Consider the following 23,042-nt stretch of genomic DNA (forward strand, 5'->3'; position numbering starts at 1 on the left):
CACTAAATGCCCACAAGAGAAAGCTGGAAAGGTCTAAAATTGACACTCTAACATCACAATTAAAAGAACTGGAGAAGCAAGAGCAAACACACTCAAAAGCTAGCAGAAGGCAAGAAATGACTAAGATCAGAGAAGAACTGAAGGAGATAGAGACACAAAAAACCCTCCAAAAAATCAATGAATCCAGGAGTTGGTTTTTTGAAAAGATCAACAAAATTGACAGACGGCTAGCAAGACTAATAAAGAAGAAAAGAGAGAAGAATCAAATAGACGCAATAAAAAATGATAAAGGGGATATCACCACGGACCCCACAGAAATACAAACTACCATCAGAGAATACTATAAACACCTCTACGCAAATCAACTAGAAAATCTAGAAGAAATGGATAATTTCCTGGACACTTACACTCTCCCAAGACTAAACCAGGAAGAAGTTGGATCCCTGAATAGACCAATAGCAGGCTCTGAAATTGAGGCAATAATTAATAGCCTACCAACCAAAAAAAGTCCAGGACCAGATGGATTCACAGCTGAATTCTACCAGAGGTACAAGGAGGAGCTGGTGCTATTCCTTCTGAAACTATTCCAATCAATAGAAAAAGAGGGAATCCTCCCTAACTCATTTTATGAGGCCAACATCATCCTGATACCAAAGCCTGGCAGAGACACAACAAAAAAAGAAAATTTTAGACCAATATCCCTGATGAACATCGATGCAAAACTCCTCAATAAAATACTGGCAAACCGGATTCAGCAGCACATCAAAAAGCTTATCCACCATGATCAAGTGGGCTTCATCCCTAGGATGCAAGGCTGGTTCAACATTTGCAAACCAATAAACGTAATCCAGCATATAAACAGAATCAAAGACAAGAACCACATGATTATCTCAATAGATGTAGAAAAGGCTTTTGACAAAATTCAACAGCCCTTCATGCTAAAAATGCTCAATAAATTCGGTATTGATGGAACGTACCTCAAAATAATAAGAGCTATTTATGACAAACCCACAGCCAATATCATACTGAATGGGCAAAAACTGGAAAAATTCCCTTTGAAAACTGGCACAAGACTGGGATGCCCTCTCTCACCACTCCTATTCAACATAGTGTTGGAAGTTCTGGCTAGGGCAATCAGGCAAGAGAAAGAAATCAAGGGTATTCAGTTAGGAAAATAAGAAGTCAAATTGTCCCTGTTTGCAGATGACATGATTGTCTATTTAGAAAACCCCATTGACTCAGCCCAAAACCTCCTTAAGCTGATAAGCAACTTCAGCAAAGTCTCAGGATACAAAATTAATGTGCAAAAATCACAAGCATTCTTATACACCAGTAGCAGACAAACAGAGAGCCAAATCATGAATGAACTTCCATTCACAATTGCTTCAAAGAGAATAAAATACCTAGGAATCCAACTTACAAGGGATGTAAAGGACCTCTTCAAGGAGAACTACAAACCACTGCTCAGTGAAATAAAAGAGGACACAAACAAATGGAAGAACATACCATGCTCATGGATAGGAAGAATCAATATTGTGAAAATGGCCATACTGCCCAAGGTTATTTATAGATTCAATGCCATCCCCATCAAGCTAGCAATGAGTTTCTTCACAGAATTGGAAAAAACTGCTTTAAAGTTCATATGGAACCAAAAAAGAGCCCGCATTGCCAAGACAATCGTATGTCAAAAGAACAAAGCTGGAGGCATCACGCTACCTGACTTCAAACTATACTACAAGGCTACAGTAACCAAAACAGCATGGTATTGGTACCAAAACAGAGATATAGACCAATGGAACAGAACAGAGTCCTCAGAAATAATACCACACATCTACAGCCATCTGATCTTTGACAAACCTGAGAGGAACAAGAAATGGGGAAAGGATTCCCTATTTAATAAATGGTGCTGGGAAAATTAGCTAGCCATAAGTAGAAAGCTGAAACTGGATCCTTTCCTTACTCCTTATATGAAAATTAATTCAAGATGTATTAGAGACTTAAATGTTAGATCTAATACCATAAAAACCCTAGAAGAAAACCTAGGTAGTACCATTCAGGACATAGGCATGGGCAAGGACTTCATGTCTAAAACACCAAAAGCAACGGCAGCAAAAGCCAAAATTGACAAATGGGATCAAATTAAACTAAAGAGCTTCTGCACAGCAAAAGAAACTACCATCAGAGTGATCAGGCAACCTACAGAATGGGAGAAAATTTTTGCAATCTACTCATCTGACAAAGGGCTAATATCCAGAACCTACAAAGAACTCAAACACATTTACAAGAAAAAAACAAACAACCCCATCAAAAAGTGGGCAAAGGATATGAACAGACATTTCTCAAAAGAAGACATTCATACAGCCAACAGACACATGAAAAAATGCTCATCATCACTCGCCATCAGAGAAATGCAAATCAAAACCACAATGAGATACCATCTCACACCAGTTAGAATGGCAATCATTAAAAAGTCAGGAAACAACAGGTGCTGGAGAGGATGTGGAGAAATAGGAACACTTGTACACTGTTGGTGGGATTGTAAACTAGTTCAACCATTATGGAAAACAGTATGGCAATTCCTCAAGGATCTAGAACTAGATGTACCATATGACCCAGCCATCCCACTACTGGGTATATACCCAAAGGATTATAAATCATGCTGCTATAAAGACACATGCACACGTATGTTTATTGCGGCACTATTCACAATAGCAAAGACTTGGAATCAACCCAAATGTCCATCTGTGACAGACTGGATTAAGAAAATGTGGCACATATATACCATGGAATATTATGCAGCCATAAAAAAGGATGAGTTTGCATCCTTTGTAGGGACATGGATGCAGCTGGAAACCATCATTCTTAGCAAACTATCACAAGAACAGAAAACCAAACACCGCATGTTCTCACTCATAGGTGGGAACTGAACAATGAGATCACTTGGACTCGGGAAGGGGAACATCACACATCGGGGCCTATCATGGGGAGGGGGGAGGGGGGAGGGATTGCATTGGGAGTTATACCTGATATAAATGACGAATTGATGGGTGCTGACGAGATGATGGGTGCAGCACACCAACATGGCACAAGTATACATATGTAACAAACCTGCACGTTATGCACATGTACCCTAGAACTTAAAGTATAATAATAATAAAAAAAAAAAAAAAAAAAGGGAGGTGTGCCCAAGTCATCACAAATAAATCATCAGGCAGCAGCAGCTAGATTGAGTGGTCCTTAATTTGGGGGAAGATTCTTCCATCTGTTTTAAAGAAAAATATATCTGAATCTGTATATGCATGTGATGATGTTTGGTGCATATTCTTCGCGATTCTTTTGGACCTCAGAGAGTATTTCTCTTTAATACTATAATAATTTTTCAGATTTAGAAGAAGAGGATAAACACTGAAAAAAAAAAAAAAGCCAATTCAAAGATTATCCTTTTTCTTACAGGGAGGGAGAAAAAAGGCAAATTTGGAAACATGAAAACAAACAAATAAATAAGGCAAACTGAAAGAATTCTCATGGAGGATGTCAAGAGCAACAGTAATAATAGTATTACCACATTTTGCAACACTCAGTTCCTGGCAGGTAGCTTTCCTCATCTATTCTTACCACTAGCCAGGGCGGAGGGAGAAGCCAGGCAGATAAAATGAGAATTGAGTAATAATGCAAGTAAGTGATTTGATCAAGGTCCCAGAGGCAGCAAGCAGCTTTGGAAACTGTCTGGTCCCAGAGCCCTGGCATTTGGCCTCTGGAGACTCCCCAACCCCCAGTCACGCCTTGTCCTTGCAGGTGCAGCCCCAGAAAGTTGCAGCCCCCGCATGGGCTCTGTGAGCCTATACAGACAGTGGGTTTGTGTGACAGCACAATTCCTTGCCCTGGGAGAAGGCCTGGCCCACGCACAGACAGCTGGAAGTCACTTCAACCCCCGATGACACCGTTCAAAGCCTCCTCTGTTTGGCTTTTTGATTCCTGATTGACATTCGCTGGCGAGGAGAGATAAATGCGGGCTGAGGACAATGTTGATCCGCTCGGACTATTCTCAGGGAAAGACTTTTCAGAATAACAAACAAAATAAAACAAAAACCCAAAAACATTGGTGTGCTTAAGGGACTGAATAGAGCCCAAGAGGTCCAGGGACGCAGGGCCAGGCCTTTCAAGGGGCTGGCAAGTCCATTGAGAAGTTAATTGTTTGGGTGTACAATGAGTTTATTCTGGCCACATACAAAGAGCTTTCTCTTCCAGGTCCTTCAAAAGCAAATGTCTCAAAGGGGCCAGAGGAGGAATCTGTATTAATGGCATCTCTTGGGGTCTCTGAGACTGAGAAGCCTTGGAGAATGAGGAAAAAAGAAACCACTTCCCCCATCCTGAGATGTGGAAGGACTCTTAACAATCCCAAGTCCCCTTCAATTCTTGGGCTCTCCCCAAACCATGTCCATCACTGGTGACCCTCCCTCATATTCTTTCAGGCTGCCATTGTCCATCTTTGAAAAATACATGGAGATAAACTTCAGCTTGGTAGAAGTGCTGGAAGGTTCTTGCTTTGAAGGGACCACATTTATGCCAGAGCCACCATCCCTCTCCTCATGTGAGTCTGAGGCTCAGTGTGGAAGTGGAGACGACTCATTCTGGGCATCGTAAGGAGACAACCATATCTGTTTGCAAAAGTCCCTCAAGAGCCTGCCCTGAATCAGACCCGGAGGAGGATGGAATGCTAGGCCACCTCAACATTTCCTGAGATGCATGCGCCATGACCAGCGAGGCTCAGAAATGGATGGTGAACTTTCCTGATTCTGAACTGTAAGAGCAGAAGTGGTGGGGCATGTCAGGTTCTTTCCAAAGCAGGAGGTCATTGTTTTATATTCCATGTACCTACCTGCATGTTCCCTCCCAAAAGAAGTGAAAACAAGCTGAAAGCTGCCTTTTTGCAGGCAGTTCCCACATCCTCGAGCTCTATAGTCCCCTGAATAAGAGCAAAAACAGAAGGCTGGGGAAAAGGCAAACCAGGGATGGAAGAGGAAGAGGAAGCACCGGCAGCAGAGGAGTCTGATCAGGGCTGGGTTCACACAGAAGACTCGGCTAATGTTTTTTTAACTTTTTATTTTTAAATGATTATAGATTCACAAGAAGTTGCAAAGATAATACAGAGAGGTCCTGTGTACCCCTCGCCCAGTTTTCCCCAATGGTAACAGCTTTACAGTTAACATGATGATATGGGTAAGCCCTTTAATTATCTACGTGGCATAATTAGTACAAAATCAAAATCAGGACACTGGTATTTGTATAATCCATGGGCCTCACTCAGATTCTACCAGTTTTAAATGTACTCATTTGTGTGTATTGTTCTCTGCAATTGTATCCATGTGTAGACTCGGGTAACCACCACCACCATCAGCCTAGAACTATTCCATCAGCACAAAGATCTCCTTTGTGCCACCTTTACTGTTACGCTTTCCCTCCTCCACCCCATTCCTCACACCTGGCAACCACTAATCTGCTCTCCATCTCTATAATGCTGCCATTTCTAGACTGTTATATAAATGGAATCATGCAATATATGACCTTTTGAAACGGGCTTTTTTCATGTGCATAATGCCCTTGAGATCCATTCAAGTTGTGGTTGCATATATCAACAATTCATTCCTTTTTATTGATGAGTATTTTTCCATGGTATAGATGGATAGGGGATCCCACCTTACTCACAGCAGTTACCTTCCAAGACCCCCAGTGGATGCCTTCAACTGTGGATAGTACCGAACCCTACACATTCTGTTTTTTCCCATACATACTTATGATAAAGATTTATTTGTAAATTAGGCACAGTATAGATAAACAATAATAATATAATAAAACAGAACAATTATAACAACATACTTTCATAAGTTATATGAATACTGTCTCTCACTCAGGATATCTGATTGTATTGTACTCATCCTTCTTCATTTTGCAATCTATCCACTTGGTAACAGAGCCAGCCCCAAGTGACAAGGATGGTACACAGCATGGGTATGTTGGACAAAGTCATGATTCATATCCCAGGTGGGAGGGAGCAGGACAGTGTGAGATTGCATCACACTATTCAGAACAGCTCACAACTTAAAACTTACAAATTGTTTATTTCTGAAATTTTCCATTGAATATTTTCAGCCCATGATTGACCATGGGTAGGGCAGTACTACTGTGCCACAGTTTGTTTCACCCACTGAAGGACATTTGGGTTTTTTTTTTTTCTACTTTCAGCTATTACAGATAAAGTTGCTTCTTGTTCGTGTATAGGTTTTCTTGTGTGGCCATACATTTTCATTTCTCTGGAATAAATGCTCAGGAGTGCAACTGCTGGATTATATGGTAAATGTATGTTTAGTTATTTTTCAGAAACTTCCAAAGTATTTTTGCAGTGTGGCTATACCATGTTACATTCTTGCCAGTGATGTATGAAAGGTCCAGTTTCTCGGCAGCCTCACTATCATTTGGTGTTGGCACTACTTTTTCTTTCAGCTGTTCTAATAGATATGTAGTGACATCCTGCCATGGACTTATTTTGCATTTCCTGTGGCTAATGATGCTGAGCCTCTTCTTTTGTGTGTATTTGCCCTCTGTTTGTCTGCCTTGGTGAAATGTCTATTTGTGCATTTGGCCAATTTTTACTTTTTCTTTTTGAGACAGGGTCTCACTCTGTCACCAAGGCTGGAGGGATGATCTCGCTCGCTGCAACCTCCACCTCCTGGGTTCCAGGGATTCTTCTGCCTCAGCCCCCTGAGTAGCTGGGATTACAGGCGCATTCCACCATGCCTGGCTAATTTTTTGTTTTGTTTGTTTGTTTGTTTGTTTGTTTGAGACGGAGTCTCGCTCTGTTGTCCAGGCTGGAGTGCCGTGGCGCGATCTTGGCTCACTGCAACCTCTACCCCCTGGGTTCAAGCGATTCTCCTGCCTTGGCCTCCTGAGTAGCTGGGATTACAGGCACGTGCCACCATGCCTGGCTAATTTTTGTGTGTTTGTTTGTTTTTTTTTTTTTTTTTAGTAGAGATAGGGTTTCACCATGTTGAGTAGGCTGGTCTTAAACTCCTGGCCTCAAGTGACTCGTCCACCTTAGCCTCCCGAAGTGCTGGGATTACAGGTGTGAGCCACCATGCCAGGCCACCATTTTCTAATTAAACTGTTTTTTAACTGCTGAGCTTTAAGAGTTGTTTATATATTCTAGATATGAGTCCTATGTTAGATAAACGGTTTGTAAATATTTTTTCCCAGGCTGTAGTTTTTTGTTGTTGTTGTTGCTCTTGTTAATTATCTAACAGCACTTTTTGCAGAGCAAATTTTAAAGTTCAATTTATATACACTATTTTATCATGCTTTTGGTGGTGAAGATTTTCTCTTGTTTTTTCTAAAAGTTTTAATAGCTTCACATTTTACATTTAAATTGGTGATCCATTTTGAATTAATTTTCGTATCAGGCCTGAGGTTTAGGTTGAGGCTTTGGGGCTGATTTGTTGATTTCATTTGTTTGGTGGATGTCCAACTGCTACAGCACCGTTTGTTTGTGGGTCTGTTTCCGGGTCCTCTATTCTGTTTCATTGATTTATGCATCTGTTCCTCCACAAATACCACACTATCTTTAGAACTCTAGCTTTATTCATCTTAAAATCAGGTAAAATGATTCCTCCCACTTTATTTTTCTTTTTAAAAATGTTTCAGCTATTCTAGTTCCATTGCCTTTCCAAAGAAACTTGAGAATAAACAGCCCTTGAAACTCACATGTTTCTGTAAGCACAGGATCACTGCAATGGAACCTGAGAGCGACAGACAGTCCCTCGGCCTTTACCACACGCACTCTGTGGCCCTCCGAGCTGGAGACCAGGGGTCAGAAGCAGGCCCAAGGCCTGTCCACCTGTGTGCCCATATCCCTGCCTCTCTGCAAGCTGCTGTGCCACACTGGAACTTACGCAGGGAGCAGGGAGCAAACGAACATATTCTCATTGGCCTGACAAGCTCTGAGCCCTCTCACCTGGACTTCAGAGGCCCCACAAAGGCACTAGTCAGAGGGCTCAGGAACCTGGCAGAGGGCTTTGCTCAGCTCAGGCCACCCCCTCCAAGGGGCTTTCCTTAGAGGCTCTGGCTACAGGAGCTACCACACAGGGCTGTTTGGAGGGGCCACCTGCCTTCCCTCCCCTGCAGAGGTGGCAACTTCCCCGAGCTTAGAGAAGCCTGGTGCTCCCCTGGGAGGATTTTCCTACACCTGAAGATGAATAACCTCCATCATAAAAGGCTAAGAACCATTAGAATGAGAGCTCCAGGAGGTGAGGCCTGGACTCGTACTGTTATACTCATCCCTGGGTCCTTAGTGACGATAACAAGCCTGACATTTAGTAAATTCTCCATAAATATTTGCTGAGTAAGAGCACCAAGCATAAAATATCAATGGTTACTAATACCACCAGGGATTCAAAGGAATCTATTCTAAGAGGCTTTTTCCAGATCCCTAAATCTTATTTTCTCTCAATCCTTGGAGATGAGGATATGGCAGGAAATCAAACTCTCAGTCTAGTGCTGTTCATGCATAAACTTTTCTTCAGAGACCCTGGAATATGGGCCAAAATGGAGGGGGTTGAGTAGCTGGAGCCAAGCTGGCGGAGCAGTTAGCTGTGGGAAGGAGGGAGACATGGTACATGTGTGAGCATGCAAGCACACCCCTTCTGAAACTGACCTCTGCGAAGCTGGTATATGAACATTCCAGGCTTGGTGGAGGCAGCTCAGAGAACGAGAAAGCAAAAGAGCTGCCTCTCTCTGGCTTGGAGCTGCTCAGGCGCAGTTCTGTTTCAGTAGGCAAAGAATCAGAGTGAATCCTTCTTCAGGAAAAGCCATGTGAGCAGAAGCCAACAGCATGGAGGTCGTCAGCTGCCCATCTCCATCCAAACCCAGCCCAGCCCAGCCCATCTGATGGCAATGCTAAGAGATCAGCTACAGATTCAGCCTCCCACACCCCCGTGGGTGCTAGGGGAAGAGAAAAAAGAGGTAGTAGGGAAGAGATTTAAGTCACGTGAGCAGGAGTGATGTTTCACATGTGGAATGTCCCTCGACAGCCAGCCCAACACAGCTCTGCGAGGCTCAGGGCAATGAAGCTCCCCTCCTTCAGGTGTGCTAACACCTCATGAGGGCTGAGGCTGGGGGCCACCCAGTGCCCTGCGTCTGGGATGTTTGCCAGCCATTGTCCCTGTCCTAAGCCTGCCCCTCAGAGCTGCTCCATCCATTGCTTGAGTGACAAGTTCTCCAAGTTGGCAACAACCTGTAGACCCAGCTCCAAAAATAGAGACACAGACAGGGACCTTGGAGAAATAAATATGACTCACTCTTTACTTGGAGCATATACTATGGAACAGCCAGTGGGAGATTTTCTTTTTAAGCTCTGCAAATTAAAGGTGGTTTGGATTTTTGAAGTTCTGCCCCTCTCCAAGACTAGCTTGACAAATACAGAAGCCCATGCAGAAAAGTTTAGCAGAGTTTATTAGTATTTTTATTTTTCTCTTACTTTCCTTAAACAACTAACTCCCAGACTTCTTAGGGGAAAAATGCAAACTGCAGAAAATTCCTAGTGACCCTAAATTTTCACTTGCCATTTATCACAGCATCACCCCATGGCCTCTGATGTTTTGGGCACTCAGAAGTCAAAAGCTCGCAGAGAACTGCCAGAAATCATTTCACAAGTGCTTTTCCATATCCTTTCATTTAATCACTCTTCATCACTGCCCCCCTTCATCCCACCAGAGGCTAAGAACTTCCTTCCCTCCTTGCACTTCACAAGCAATGAAGAGCAGGGCCAGCCCCTGAACATGTGTTCAGTTATCCTGGAAGCTCCTCAAATTACCTATGGTAATTAGCATTGAGACCCCAAAAAGAGTCCCATCAGAAAAATCCACAGGCCTTGGTACAGCCAGGTAAAGCTGCTGCAGGATAAGTTTTTGATCTCTGAAACCATTCTGCTTCCTATCTACTTTCCTTTGGATGACTCCAGTGAAAACCAAAACTTTACCTCTGTCTCTACTTCTTCAGCCTTCAACTGTTTTAGCAGCGCATTTTCAGAGCTAAAGGGGCTGTTTGGGGCCCTCTTCCTCTCTTCTGATATTCCTCTGTAGCATCCATAAAACACATGTGAATGCACGTGTGCACCGTCCCCCTCTCCCATACACACACACACACACGTCTCTCTTTAAGGGCCAGGACCAAAGGATAGAAGGGGAGGGGGCAGCCAGGATGGGATTGCCCCAGATCAATGGATATTTGAAACTCAAACACATGGTCCAGGACCTACACTGCACGTGTTAATTACCACACATGTGCCCATAAAGGAGTCCGTTAAACACAAGGGGCCCAAAGAACAGAGTGAGGAAAGGACATTCCAAGGGATTAAGTAAATAGTCTGAAGTTTTGACCCTCCTCCCCTCCTGGAGCACGTGCATCTGGGTAAGATAACAGTGCCTCCCCCTCCTTCCCCCACTTCTTCCCTGGGGCCCCACACCTGTGGATCCAGGAGCCACAGCCACCCAGGCCTCCTGTCTCGGACCAAATGTCTGTGACCTGTTACAGCCCAGCCTCTCTCCCTCCTCCCTTCCTTCTGCTATCTCTCTGGGCCTCCTCCCCCAGCCTCCTTCTGCTCTGCCTTTCTCCTCCTCTCCTTCAGAGTACTAATTCCTGGCTGGTGACCAGACTCTCCGTGGTCACACAATACATCTTTTCATTCCTTCCAGTCTGGGAGGGACAGCCGATCCCTCCCAGCCCAGTCAGTGGAGGATATTTAAAAAGGCAAGAAGCTAGGGAAAGAGAAGTCTGGGTCCCGTCCTTGCCCTGCCGTTCCCTACCACTCACACCTCCAGACCTCTGCCCTACCTCTTTTCTGGCCATACCCCTCACCCTGCACAAGGGTGCAGACCCAGCACCTCTTTGCAGCAGGCCTCAGGGAAATAGATGCCTCCTAGGAGAACCCGTGTGTGGGCACAAGTTTAGACAAGGGGCCTTTGTGTCTTCCCACCTGCTGCCTTCCAGAGCACATTCCATTCTTAAGTGGCAGCTGAAAGAGGAACCTTGGCTGGTCCACACAGGATATTACTAATGCCCTCTCGCACCCTGTCCCCATTCAAACCCCAGCTTCCTGGACAGGTGTGGCTTCAGGTGTGGCGTCCTACAGGTGGCCCGAACCTGCTCTTCACTGCACTGCCCACAGGAGACAAAGAGAAGAGGATCCAACACCTAATCGGATCTTTCAAAGTACAGGGAAAGAGAGGCCACTAAATAGAATTTAAGACTCCAGGGGAGAATGAGTCCTAGCATTCCCCACCAGGGCCTTGTCCTGACCTTTGCACCAAAGAGGAAGCCTCTGCAGAGCCACCTTGGAGGAAGGGACCCATCCAGGGCAAGGGAGTAAAGAGCTGGGAACTGAGAACAGCTTATCCCTCTGAGATAAAGGCTTCAGATTCTATCCCCCATTTCCTGCATCACCCCTGGAGGAATCAGGCTCCTCTACCCTCTTTTGGCTCTGGAAGCTGACCCTAGAGCTAAAAAGGAACAAAGGGTGCTCACTGCTCCACTGTAAAAGGGAACAAAGGGTGCTCACTGTTGACTGTAAACTGACATCCCCAGCCCCCACCCTCCCCGCCGCCTCTTCTAGCTGGACCAGTGAGAGCCTGAGATGACCATGGGTCTGTCTCTCATTGTTGTCCACAGGGTGCAAAGCCACATCCCCCTGGAAAGCACTTCTCTGTCCAGTTTGAGAACCAGAATCCCATGGCTGGGAGTTGTTTAGTGTGTGTGCACTTTATTCAGCATCATATACTCAGCTCCTTTAGGAGGAGGGGAATCTGGGTGGTCAGTTTGGCATGATTGCCAATTTTTCTTTCCTACCACCAGGACCTCATGCCCAGGAATAAAGGTGATGTTCCTGAAGATTCCCATTACAACAAGCAAAACTAAAAGCAATGCATGCCTGTAGTCCCAGCGACCTGGGAGGCTGAGGTGGGAGGATTGCTTGAGCCCAGGAGTTCGAGGCAAGCCTAGGCAACATAGTGAGATCTTGTCTTTAAAATACAAAAATTAAAAATGCTATGCTAGAAACACACACACACACACACACACACATACACACACACACATATGCAACAGAACACCTGAAGGCATCTTCCTTTTCCAATCCCAGTAAACACACACTACTCACAGCATTGGTGATTTCAGGTCTTTGTAGATTCTCTCCCCACTTCCCCACCTAGGAGGGAACCACCGACACTTATGGCAGTCTCCTCATGCCCTGGGAAGGACCTAAAGAAGCACTTCTCCCCTTTTCCAACCACTTTCTCATTTCTGCCCAGGGACCCATTGGTCCCTGTTTTCTGGTGGGTGGTGGTATCACCTGTTCCACTTCCACATCTTCTTGGAGCACCTGCATTTGGGGGCAGCAGGTTCTCCAGATTCTTATCTCCTACATTCAGAGTGGGTGACTTCTCCCCTTCTTCCTATCCCATGGCATAAGCACTGGAGGCAGGGCCCAGGGCTTTACCTTGGTCTCCCTGCAATTGTGTGTGCGCAGGACAAGCCTGTGAACTTCACAATGACCCTCAGTAAGGCCAAGGCTCCACGTGGGCCCTGATGAGCATGTAGTTTCCAAGGCCTAGATGCAGGTGGGAAGGCTCAAACTCAGCCTGAGATGGGAGTCCTGGAGAGGCGGCACACAAGATGAAATGCACACCTGCTTTCCATTCAACTACCAGATCTGCATGTATGCTGTCCTGGAGGTCAGTGGCAGTGACTCTTAAGCCTCCAACTGTCTTCCATCCTAAAAACTATGATCAGCATATTTCCAGGGACCTATTGCTCATATTGGCTGGTCCAATAAACAGCCCTCAGACAGATACCAGCTATGTAATTTGTGGGGCCCAGTGTAAAGTAAAAATGCAGGGCCTCTCCTTCAAAAAGCAGGGAAAAGTGCCATTCAAGGCACTAAAATACAAAGCTTTGTCTTTTATTCTATAGTCTCTCTCTCTTACCTTGTCATGGTGTTATTTTAATTTGCTACTTAGTATTATCCTAGATAAAGAAAAATTAAAATTTTAAGCATGTTGTGGAAGACACATAGTACACCTCACAAAAGCTTTGTGCTAATGGGGTGACAAGGTTCAGCAGACACTCATATGATGTGTCTCTCCTCCACTCACTTGCATGTTCACTGTCCCATGGAACTCAAAGACAGAATTATTCAGAATTTCAGGATAACAACTGCACAGGTCGCACACCCACAAAGCCAGCCTCACCCTAGTGAACAGAATCTGGATGTGCTGGGACAATTATGAAGGAGGATTAGTGAAGGGGGAAAAATGCCCAAATGTGCTTACACAACAAGAGAGTCAAGGGCAGACTTGGGCACCCTACCTTCCTCATCCTCTCTGGTTTAACGCTGGCTACACTGGTAGTTGATTGACTGAGCTCCCCACGGAACCAAGACTCCCAGGGCTCACATTCTAAAGGTCCTTCTCAGCTTTGGGCTCTATACTCACTGACCTCCCTCGGGAATGCTGGGAGCTTGGTGTCCATCACTGTATGAGCCTTACTTACCTTAGGTGCTTCAGAGAGGAAACATGGAATAAGAATGGAGAAGATGTTCTGCAGGACACATTAGGCTTTCACCCCAGGCTCCTTCTATCTCATCTAAGAAATCCTGCTTGGACCATCTTTGGAAGCAAACATTTAGATAAAGCATAAAACTCCACTCACCTTTCCTTCCTGAGTTACCCTGGCTTAAGGGCTTGTCGGTGACTGAACCTTGGGTGAGAAGGGAAACAAAAACATAGCCACTCAGAATGCATTGCAGTTGGTTTCTTTCAAAGAGTTGGCAAAACCTGATATTATGAGTATATGGTCATGTATATATGTATTGTATACACATCTAAGGATATTATACACAATGTCAGTACATATACACATGTTGAGTGGGGTTTGTTTAACATCAATGTCACTGATAACCCAGCACTGTTGAGATGAACTATGATTTCTAGGTTCCCTGGTAACAGTCTTGACCACATTTTTACAAAAGTCCACACTCATACAACTCTCCCGTTGAACATTCCAATATCTGCCCCTCACGTTTACACCCCCATCTCCCCAGCTTCTCACCAGTTCCATGTTCGGAGCCATATTCAGTCAGCAAGGCCAACTGAAAAGAAACTCCCTTTTACTGCAAAGGCAATGATTGACATCCCTTGCTGGTTAGGACAGGAAATCAGCGATTTTCCATCTGCATTAAGTAGAAAATTGTTGGCCCAATTGTACTGAATGGGCCAAAACAGTCTAAGGCATGGAAACAATTTTCTAGACACAGCCTGTTCCTCCAGGAGCGGGTAGCAGGTATGTTTGCCCAAGCATTTGCCCTGCATATACTAGGGTGCTCTGTGCACCCCCTCCTCCAGTCCTGACCCTGTGGCACCTGTCTTCTGCTGAGGTCCAGTCTCACACAGGCAGGGTACAACCGATGCACCCACAGAAAGGCATCTGTGGAGTCCCGCCAAAAGAAAAGAATCTCTATTTCCCTAATCCATGTCATACTCCTTCTCCATGTACCAGTTTTGTGAGAACTCCAACATACTATCCTGCATGGCTTGTTTCTAGTCGTTTGTTTGCTTTAAATGAAACTTTCCAGGTCATTTAAAAGGAGGGCTAATTCCTGTACCTCCCTACCCCAACCCCAATTAAGGTTTCTAGTTTCCATGTAAACCACAAATAAAGTAAACTTCCCTTTTCGACCTGTAAATTTGGGTTTCCTGATGTAGATTCTAATAGCCCTTTCCGCTTTCTTTTTCCTTCATGTAACAGAGCAAGTAGAAAAAGCTATGATAGCAAGACTGTCAGCCTTTGGAATTTCCCATAGGTTTTAGCATAATGTTTTATACTTTGTTTGCACTTAAAATGAAAAATAAGAAAATCAATAAAACCCTATGCACACAGATATGAAGAAATATGAATCAGCTGATGGGTGGGACAGGCTTTTTTGAGAGAGCTGAGCCACACGGTGAATTAAGGGAGTGACTCAGAGTCTTTTACCATCTCAACAAAGGTGGACACGGTGGGGCTTGTAAAAATCCCTAATCCACAATCCCATGAAATGGACCTAAAAGCACAATTTCTCTGCTTATTAAGTTGGGAATAGAATGGACTTAATTTTTGCTATGGACTAACCCAATGGCTCACTATAAAGCAATAGTTTGCTAACTTGTTTAATCATCAGAATCACCTGAGAGACTTCATAAAAACAAGGACCTCAGGTCTCCCTCCAGGCCTCCTGGATCAGAATGTACAAGGGGAAGCCTCAATATCTGGGTTCTCTTTAATTTCCCAGATACTGCTGGTGATCAGTCAGATTTAAGGGCCACTGTTAGGAAGATTTTCCATTTCTCTACATTACATTCTTCAGGGGTGGTGAGTATATGACACAGAAGCCACCATTCTCCTCTCCTGCTCCCATGACAGGTTATCACTAATGGATAACCACAGCCTTTGATGCTGAGCTCCCAGTTGGTCTCAAAATCCATCTCAATAAAGCACTTCAAGAGCCACTAGCAATCAGAATCAGCACACAAGCTAGTAACTTACACGCCACCACAGCTCTATGAGGTTACAGCCAGTGCTTAGCATTGAACCAAAAATCTAAACTCAAAATCCGTAAATACACACACATGGCATACATTGCCATACCTTATCATTTGCTGACTTCTGAGCAAGCATGTTAGAGTAGAATCCTCCCTGACCTAGAAAAAGGTTCATCACCACCACCAACCTTCTAAAGGTTCTCCCACAAGCTGCAGGAGACCAACCAACGGGTCTCTCTCCAACCCTTTTCATTCTTCCCACCCCTCCCTACGGTACCTGAACATACAGGAGTTTTATTCTGCACAGAAGAGCCACTGATGGGCTTCCCATCGGGAGTGACACACCAGCAGTACCCAGTGTAAGTATGGCACTGCACCTGTTCAGGGAAGTGAAAACAGAAGAAAACCATAAGTCTCTGTCACAATATGAAGACTCATCTCCAACCCCTTTCAAAGCATCACCCATATGGTAAAAGAGCACCTTCCACCTCTCATCCCCACATCTGTCTCCAGAGTGTCTCTCGTGGGTGGTCCAGTCAGTGAACAGCAGGTACATGTTTGCTGTGGGATGCCCATGCAAACCACAGCAATTCACCCACTTCTTTCTTACTCCTCTTCACACTTAATACCTGCATCATACTGTGTTTTTCCTGAGATGATTCTCACCAATACCTGTACATTTGTTTTCTCTAGCACTGGCATACGCTCCTATCCAATTATAAAAAATTCTAACCCACCCTATTTTTGAGACACAGTTTCACTCTGTCACCCAGGCTGGAGTGCAGTGGCATGATCTCGGCTCACTGCAACCTCTGCCTCCTGGGTTCAAGCGATTCTCCTGCCTCAGCCTCCCAAGTAGCTGGATTACAAGCGTGTACCACCATTCCTGGCTAATTTTTGTATTTTTAGTAGAAACGGGTTTTGCCATGTTAGCCAGGGTAGTCTTGAACTCCTCACCTCAAGTGATTTACGTGCCTCGGCCTCCCAAAGTGCTGGGATTACAGGCGTGAGCCACCGCACCCAGTCAAAAATTCTAACCCTTGAACTAATTTGGCAAGTAAAAGTTGGAATGTCACCATTGCAGATTGATATGACATTTCTTTAACAAGCAGAGACCAGTTGTCTTTGTCTAGCTTTTCCCAGCATCCATTCATAGATCAGCTCGCCTATTGATCCTGTGGCTCTCTTGAGATGAGGGCACACATGATGAGGTTAAGGCAAGGGGGTAAAACCTGCAGGTTTATTTCTAGATGCCCCGCTGCACCACTGTATGATCTTCCTTAAGCCTCCAAGATCAGGTCTGCCTGCCTGGGAAGAGCAAAAAGGAATAAGGCTTTTTGCATCCTTCAGGGTAGCTCTTCTTTCTCTTCCAGTAGCTGTCGCCCTACCCACCACCTCCTGCCCCACCCCACTATCCTGCTTTCAATCTGGAGTTCCTAAACACACAATGAGGCCTACTTCCCTGCTTAGAATCCTTCAGTGATTCCTGTCGGGATCTAGGATAGAGATGAAACTCATTGGCATGCACTCAAGGTCCTCCGTGATCTGCCTCCATCTATTCCCGCAGCCTCATTTCATGCCCATGTCCTGGCACACACCCTCCACGCTGGTCACAGAACCCTTTGATGCTCCTAAACAAGTTCTAGTTTCTCCTGATTCTGAGTCTTTGTTTGCTCCAACCATTCCATTTGTCTGGAATGCCCTTCCCCAACCCATCTCCCACCTACTCCTAATCCCTCGTATTCCCCTCCTCCTTTGTGATACACCTCCTCAAAGCAGTCCCAGCCTCCCCTGCCTCCTTCCTCTGATCCTCCCACACACCCTGGGGCCCCCCAAATCAGAGCCCTTATCACTGTGAGCTCTAGCTGTTGATTTATCCAGTCCATTCCCCCTCTCAAGATTGCGACCTCAGGGACTGCATGCTAGTTATTTCTACATTCCCAGAATCTAACATAATGCCTGACATTCATTGTAGGTGATTGATGGGTTGAATAAAGGCATCCATTATCATATTTCCTCAATTCTTGGTCTCCATCAATTATAAAAATGCAATGTCAATTTAAACAGCCCCACTATATTAAATGTAGATCTCAATTATAAGATGTGTGCCAATTGCAAAGATATTAAAGTGTGAAGAAAATGTGCCTCTTGAAATCAAGGACATATTGGAATCAAAGCTAGACAGTAATAGCATACAAATTGAGTGGTAAGGGATGGAAGGGAGCAGTGAGAGGAGAGATCTGACAGCCTGGGTGAAATCCAAAAGTTATCACAAAGGCAGAAAGGCTATAGAAAGGCTTCTGCTCTTGTGTGGGCACCAAACACTGTCATTTCCCCCAAGACGAGTTGTTTCACCATGGACCTATCAACAAAAATCAAGGATAAGACAAGATAGGAGGACCCTTGTTCCTACCACGAAGGTGCATGTTGTATAAATGAGGCATTTCCCGCAGCTCCTGCATCTGAGATGCTGCTCAGGTCTTCTGATCAATGCCTTTACCCCAGTATCATGCTCCACGCCCACTTCTTCTCATGGCCATGGTTGCTACCCCAAATGTTCATCCAAGAGCAGTATCTTCAGGTCAGGTCAACGCTACTTTCTGAGGAGCCTTAATGGTGGAATGGAAACAAATCCAGACAGACCTGAATTTGAATCCTGGTCCAGCCAGTTACGAACTGGACACATCACTCAGCTCTTTAAGCCCCATCTATAAAATGGGGATAACAATGTCAAACCTGAAGGTAAGGAAATCCATTGTTTGGCACCAAGTGAAGGCTGGATATGGAGTGGCAGTGGTAAGGATTGTTCTCAGCTGTGCCAGAAATGCCTGGCAAGCCGCCCTTTTCAAAGGCCAGATCTCCTCTAGTAACCTCCACAGACTTGGGTGGGAAATGCTGCTGGAAATGTGGAGTTGATCCCTTCAGACTCCATCCACCCTACAGGGGATATTTCCTAGAGACAGTTCCTCGCCAGTGGCAGCAATTTAATGGAGCCTGGCAGGCTGCTTTCTCCTCCTTGGCCAATAATCACCTCTGGGGAAACCTGTCCCAGGAGCTGAATGGCTAGGCTGACTCACTCCCAGGGACCTTAACTCCCATGGCCAAGGCAGGCCTCTGTCTCCATGAGGAGTGTGCCCTCAAGTCCATCGCCCAAGGCTGTGTCTCTGGCCCGGTGCTGTGCTGCAGGAGCCGGGCACTGCAGTCAAGCAGACAGCAGAGAACGGGCTGGTTCGAAAGCCGCCTCCTCTCAAGCATGCACAGAGTCCCAGCCAAGGCTACTGGGGACAGAAGCAAATTCATGAGTAAGAGGCTAAGCCCAAAGCTTTGTTTCTGGGGATATAACCTGACCTCTGGGCTCAGAGGGTCCCAAGGGCCACATTCTCACTGAGTGTGCCCATTGTATCCCAGTGGGCACATGAACACTGTCTCCCAGCCCCTAGCTGGCCCAGAGGCCCAAACACAGCTCCTTTCTCCCCAGAGCCCTCAGCATTTTTCTCAGTCCAGGCTCCAAAGAAGAGAGCCCAGATCACAAAATCCCAGTCTGGGAGCTCCTTCCAAGTCCTATAAAACTGAAATCCAATAAGGAATTGTTGCCACGTGCTTGTGAGGGCTGGGGTATACAATAATGGGCACACCTGCCCCAGGTATGCCACAGGAGTGGGGACAGCTATGGGCAGAAGGTGGCACAGAAGACCCGAGCAAGGTCTCAGATCCAGTAGCTGAGGGAAGTGGCTGAGCACAAGCTCTTAACTGAAGGAGCCCGGAGTGAATCAGCCCATGATTCCACAATGAGAGGTTGTTTCTAAGTTGTCTAGGGAGTTTTCAAAGTGACTTCTTGCAGAAAAAGAAGTTACATGGAGACAGTCTGCAGCCAGCCTTCCAGCACTTCCCAGCTCCACCACTTAACTCCTTCTGCAGCCTTGAAAAGCTTTTTAATCACACTAAGCCTTGGCCTGTCTATCTTTTTAAAAAGGGAAGATAATCATGACAATAATACCTATCTTAGTTGTTAACAGAATTAAATTTGATAATGTAAATAAAGCACTTAGCTCACAGGGTAAGTGCCCAGTTAACTTTCAGCTATTTATTTTTATTATCATTGTGTTATATTTTAGCAAACTATCTGTACACTCAAAAATGCCAGAGCCAGATTATCTGATGAGGACAAAAGAACATCCTATTCTGAGCAGCCTGAGGGGAAGGGGCAGTCTAAAGTCAGCAAAACGTTTGAAAAGGTTTGGGTGGAAGAAGAAGATGCTTGTTTTCACATAGAAATAGTTCTGTTGCCAGCAGAGGAGAGAAACGTTTCTTGCAGAAAAGCAATCAGGATGTAAATTCTTTGAATTGATGGTTTCTATATAAATGATCAAGATGTAAACTCTGCCTGGCTTAGCTTCCTCCCTTGCAGATTTATCCTTTTAAATTAATAAGTAATACCCTTCCTTTTTCCCTAAGAGCCTCAAGTTGGTCAACTTTCAGACTTAATCTCTGAGAAAAGCCCAGGCCAAGAGGATCCATGAGGCAATTGGCCATTTCAAATATCTCCCTGTGCAGTTCGCAAAACTCAGGGTTGTTCTTGCCCAAAAGGTACAGATACAAACAGTGAAATCTGCTCCTGTCCCACTCCGAAGCAGCTTAGGAAAGCTGAAGTGTCAACAGATGGCTCTTCCTTAAGGGACAAAACATGTTTACTCATCAACCTAAGTGAGGTTACCTTCTGCTTATATTGTAACTGTACCTTAGAACGTAACTGGGGGGGTGGGGCCGGGTGCGGTGGCTCATGTCTATAACCCCAGCACTTTGGGAGGCCGAGGCAGGCAGATTACTGGAGGTCAGTAGTTCGAGACCAGCCTGGCCAACATGGTGAAACCCCGTCTCTACTAAAAATACAAAAATTAGCAGGCGTGGTGGCAGATGCCTGTAATCCCAGCTACTCGGGAGGCTGAGGCAGGTTGGAAACCAGGAGGTGGAGCTTCCAGTGAGCCGAGATCACACCACTGCACTCTAGCCTGGGTAACAAAGTGAGATTCCATCTCAATAAAAAGATGTAACTAGGGATCCCAAAGGTCCTTTAAGGCAGTGTGTTCCTAGATAAGTAAGTTTCATCTCTTGACTCACACACTTTAATATTTTTGGCAAGAAGCCCTTTACATAAACAGCCTAGTGGTATATTTCAGGCCAACCTGCATCCAAATAAAGACAGGCCTGAATTATTTTAATCCTGCTAATCTTCAACATTAGCCCAAATTCCGAACACCTGGAAGGATGCAGAAAGCTAGCACTCCCAACAAGGCAGGTGAGCAACTGATGAGCAGAGAAACGTCAGCTCCTGGGGGTAAAGCAAGTCAGGGAGCAAAGGGGAAGAAAGCACAGACAGAAATGGGGCCGACAGATGAACAACGCGTATAGACAACTATCACCTGCAGGTGCCGTGTCCAACGCAAAAAATACCACCTTCCACTTTCATGATGGCTTCTCAGTCACCATCGAAGATCTATGCCTTATCTCACATGGGCCTCAAAGCCACCCTTTGTGCAAATCTTTTATAGGAGAGGTACAGAGAGCAGAAGTTATTTGTTCAAAGGTCACAGCTAGTTAATAACAGCACAGGACATTGGAATCCCAATATCCAAGCAATCATAAAATTTCAGAACTGATGGACTAGAAAAAGCCTGAGAGGTCACCAGTCTAACCCAAACACTTCACAAATGAGGAAACTGAGGCCCAGAGACAGAGTAGTAGTTGGCTCCCAGTACCTTGTCCCAGCAGATGGAAAGCTCTCAGACCTTGAGGAAGGAGGAAGAGACAGGAAGTGGCCACAAGCACTGATGTCCGAGGAAACTGACTGAGTATCTTTGGGCCTTGTAATTTTCTGGAAAATAGAACTCTTTGGGGTCATGTAAATATGCCCACCAGGGAGGCAGCTGGAAGAGAGTCTTTTGCTCCCATTTTAATGAGAGGCCTTTTCTGGAGTAGCATTGGGGCCTCCACCTGCTGTGGGCTGCCCTGCTTCCCCTGGGATGTTCTCTGGGGGTTTCTATGGCAGGTGTCAGGCCTCACCTCCCAGAGTCACTTCTTTGTTGCTTGTTCTTTCACTCTCCTACCAATCACCCCTGCTTTTCTAGGAAACCAGAGAGGAAACCAGTCTCTCTGCAGGTGCCCACTTTCTTCTCTTTTCTCCAGAAATGTGAGGCTGCTGTTCTCTCCACTTTGATACACTGATGAATGAATGCAGCTTGTGTTCTGTGAGGTGTGAATAGACATAATGAGGGATAAAAGTATCCTCTGGCCAAATAACTTTCAAAACATTGGGTTAAACAAACTTAAAAGATTTCTTTACTGCAGAACTTCTTCTAGTTTTACATCAATTAATGATTTATCCCTAAGAGGAAGATACCATTTGCAGCAATTCCTAAACTTATTAAACTAGGGGACTGATATAGTTTGGATGCATGTCCCCAAATCTCATGATGAAATGTAATCCCCAATGTTGGAACTGGGGCTTGGGGGGAGGTGACTGGATCATAGGGCTGGGTTTCTCATGAATGTTTAGCACCACCCCCTTGGTTTTCATGATAGTGAGTGAGTTCTCGTGAGATCTGGTCATTTAAAAGTGTGTGGCACCTCCCCTCCCTCTCTCCTGCTCCTGCTCTTGCTCTGGCTATGTGATTTGCCTGCTTCCCCTTCCCCTTACGCCATGATTGTAAGTTTCCTGAGGCCTTTCCAGAAGCAGAGCAGATGCCAGCATCATGCTTCCTGTACAGCCTGCAGAACCATGAGCCAATTAAACCTCTTTTCTTTATAAATTACCCAGTCTCTGGTATTTCTTTGCAAGAATGGACAAATGCAGGGACCCTCCCCTAATTTTTACACAAGGAGCATTGGACAGAACTAGTGTTCGCTGAAACATGCTCGAGGTCAGGGGAAAAAGCAGTATAATGAACTACAAGGCCTTGCTGTATTTTTTCACTTTGCCCCTTCCTACTTTTCTGCAGTCTAGGTATCAGGCTTTCAGTTCGCTATGCTTGAAATAATTTCCTTCTGGTGACAACCCCTCCTCTCTTTTTGTAATGCTTTGTCAAGCTATGTATTTGCTAAGGAATCCATCCTGAATTGCCTCGGAACTTCAAGGACAACTGGGATCCCATGGAAGGCACAGTGCCTTCTCACCCTGTGGCTTCATTTCTCCCCATCTATCTCTTTGTGCTTCTTTCGCAAAATAGAAATCATGAACCATATGCAATGGGACAGGCTTGATTCAGCATGCCTGGTAGCAACTACAAAACATGTCATGAAAGGACTGCTGTCATGTATATGAACATTTCCTAGTGGGAAAAGATTCAACTACAAGTAAAAGGAATGTGAGTATTTTTCTAACTCTCTTTTGGCAGTGAGAGTATGAGACTGTTTTTTCTTTTTAAT

At 45.1% G+C, this 23,042-nt stretch overlaps 1 protein-coding gene across 7 annotated transcripts in view; it reads right to left on the minus strand.

Moving 5' to 3' along the window:
* The window catches only part of SMOC1 (SPARC related modular calcium binding 1), a 156,978-nt gene that overhangs the window by 47,105 nt on the left and 86,831 nt on the right, over positions 1-23,042 (minus strand). For all 7 annotated transcript variants that reach the window (XM_010359752.2, XM_010359751.2, XM_010359750.2 and 4 more), the window contains exons 4-5: positions 15,898-15,997; positions 13,753-13,800 (exon numbers count right to left, since the gene is read on the minus strand). In XM_010359752.2, the coding sequence (XP_010358054.1) occupies positions 13,753-13,800; positions 15,898-15,997 (148 nt within the window). The remainder of the gene's footprint in view (positions 1-13,752; positions 13,801-15,897; positions 15,998-23,042) is intronic.

Source organism: Rhinopithecus roxellana, chromosome 5 (assembly GCF_007565055.1).
Source record: "Rhinopithecus roxellana isolate Shanxi Qingling chromosome 5, ASM756505v1, whole genome shotgun sequence".
Classification (NCBI taxonomy): Eukaryota; Metazoa; Chordata; class Mammalia; order Primates; family Cercopithecidae; genus Rhinopithecus; species Rhinopithecus roxellana.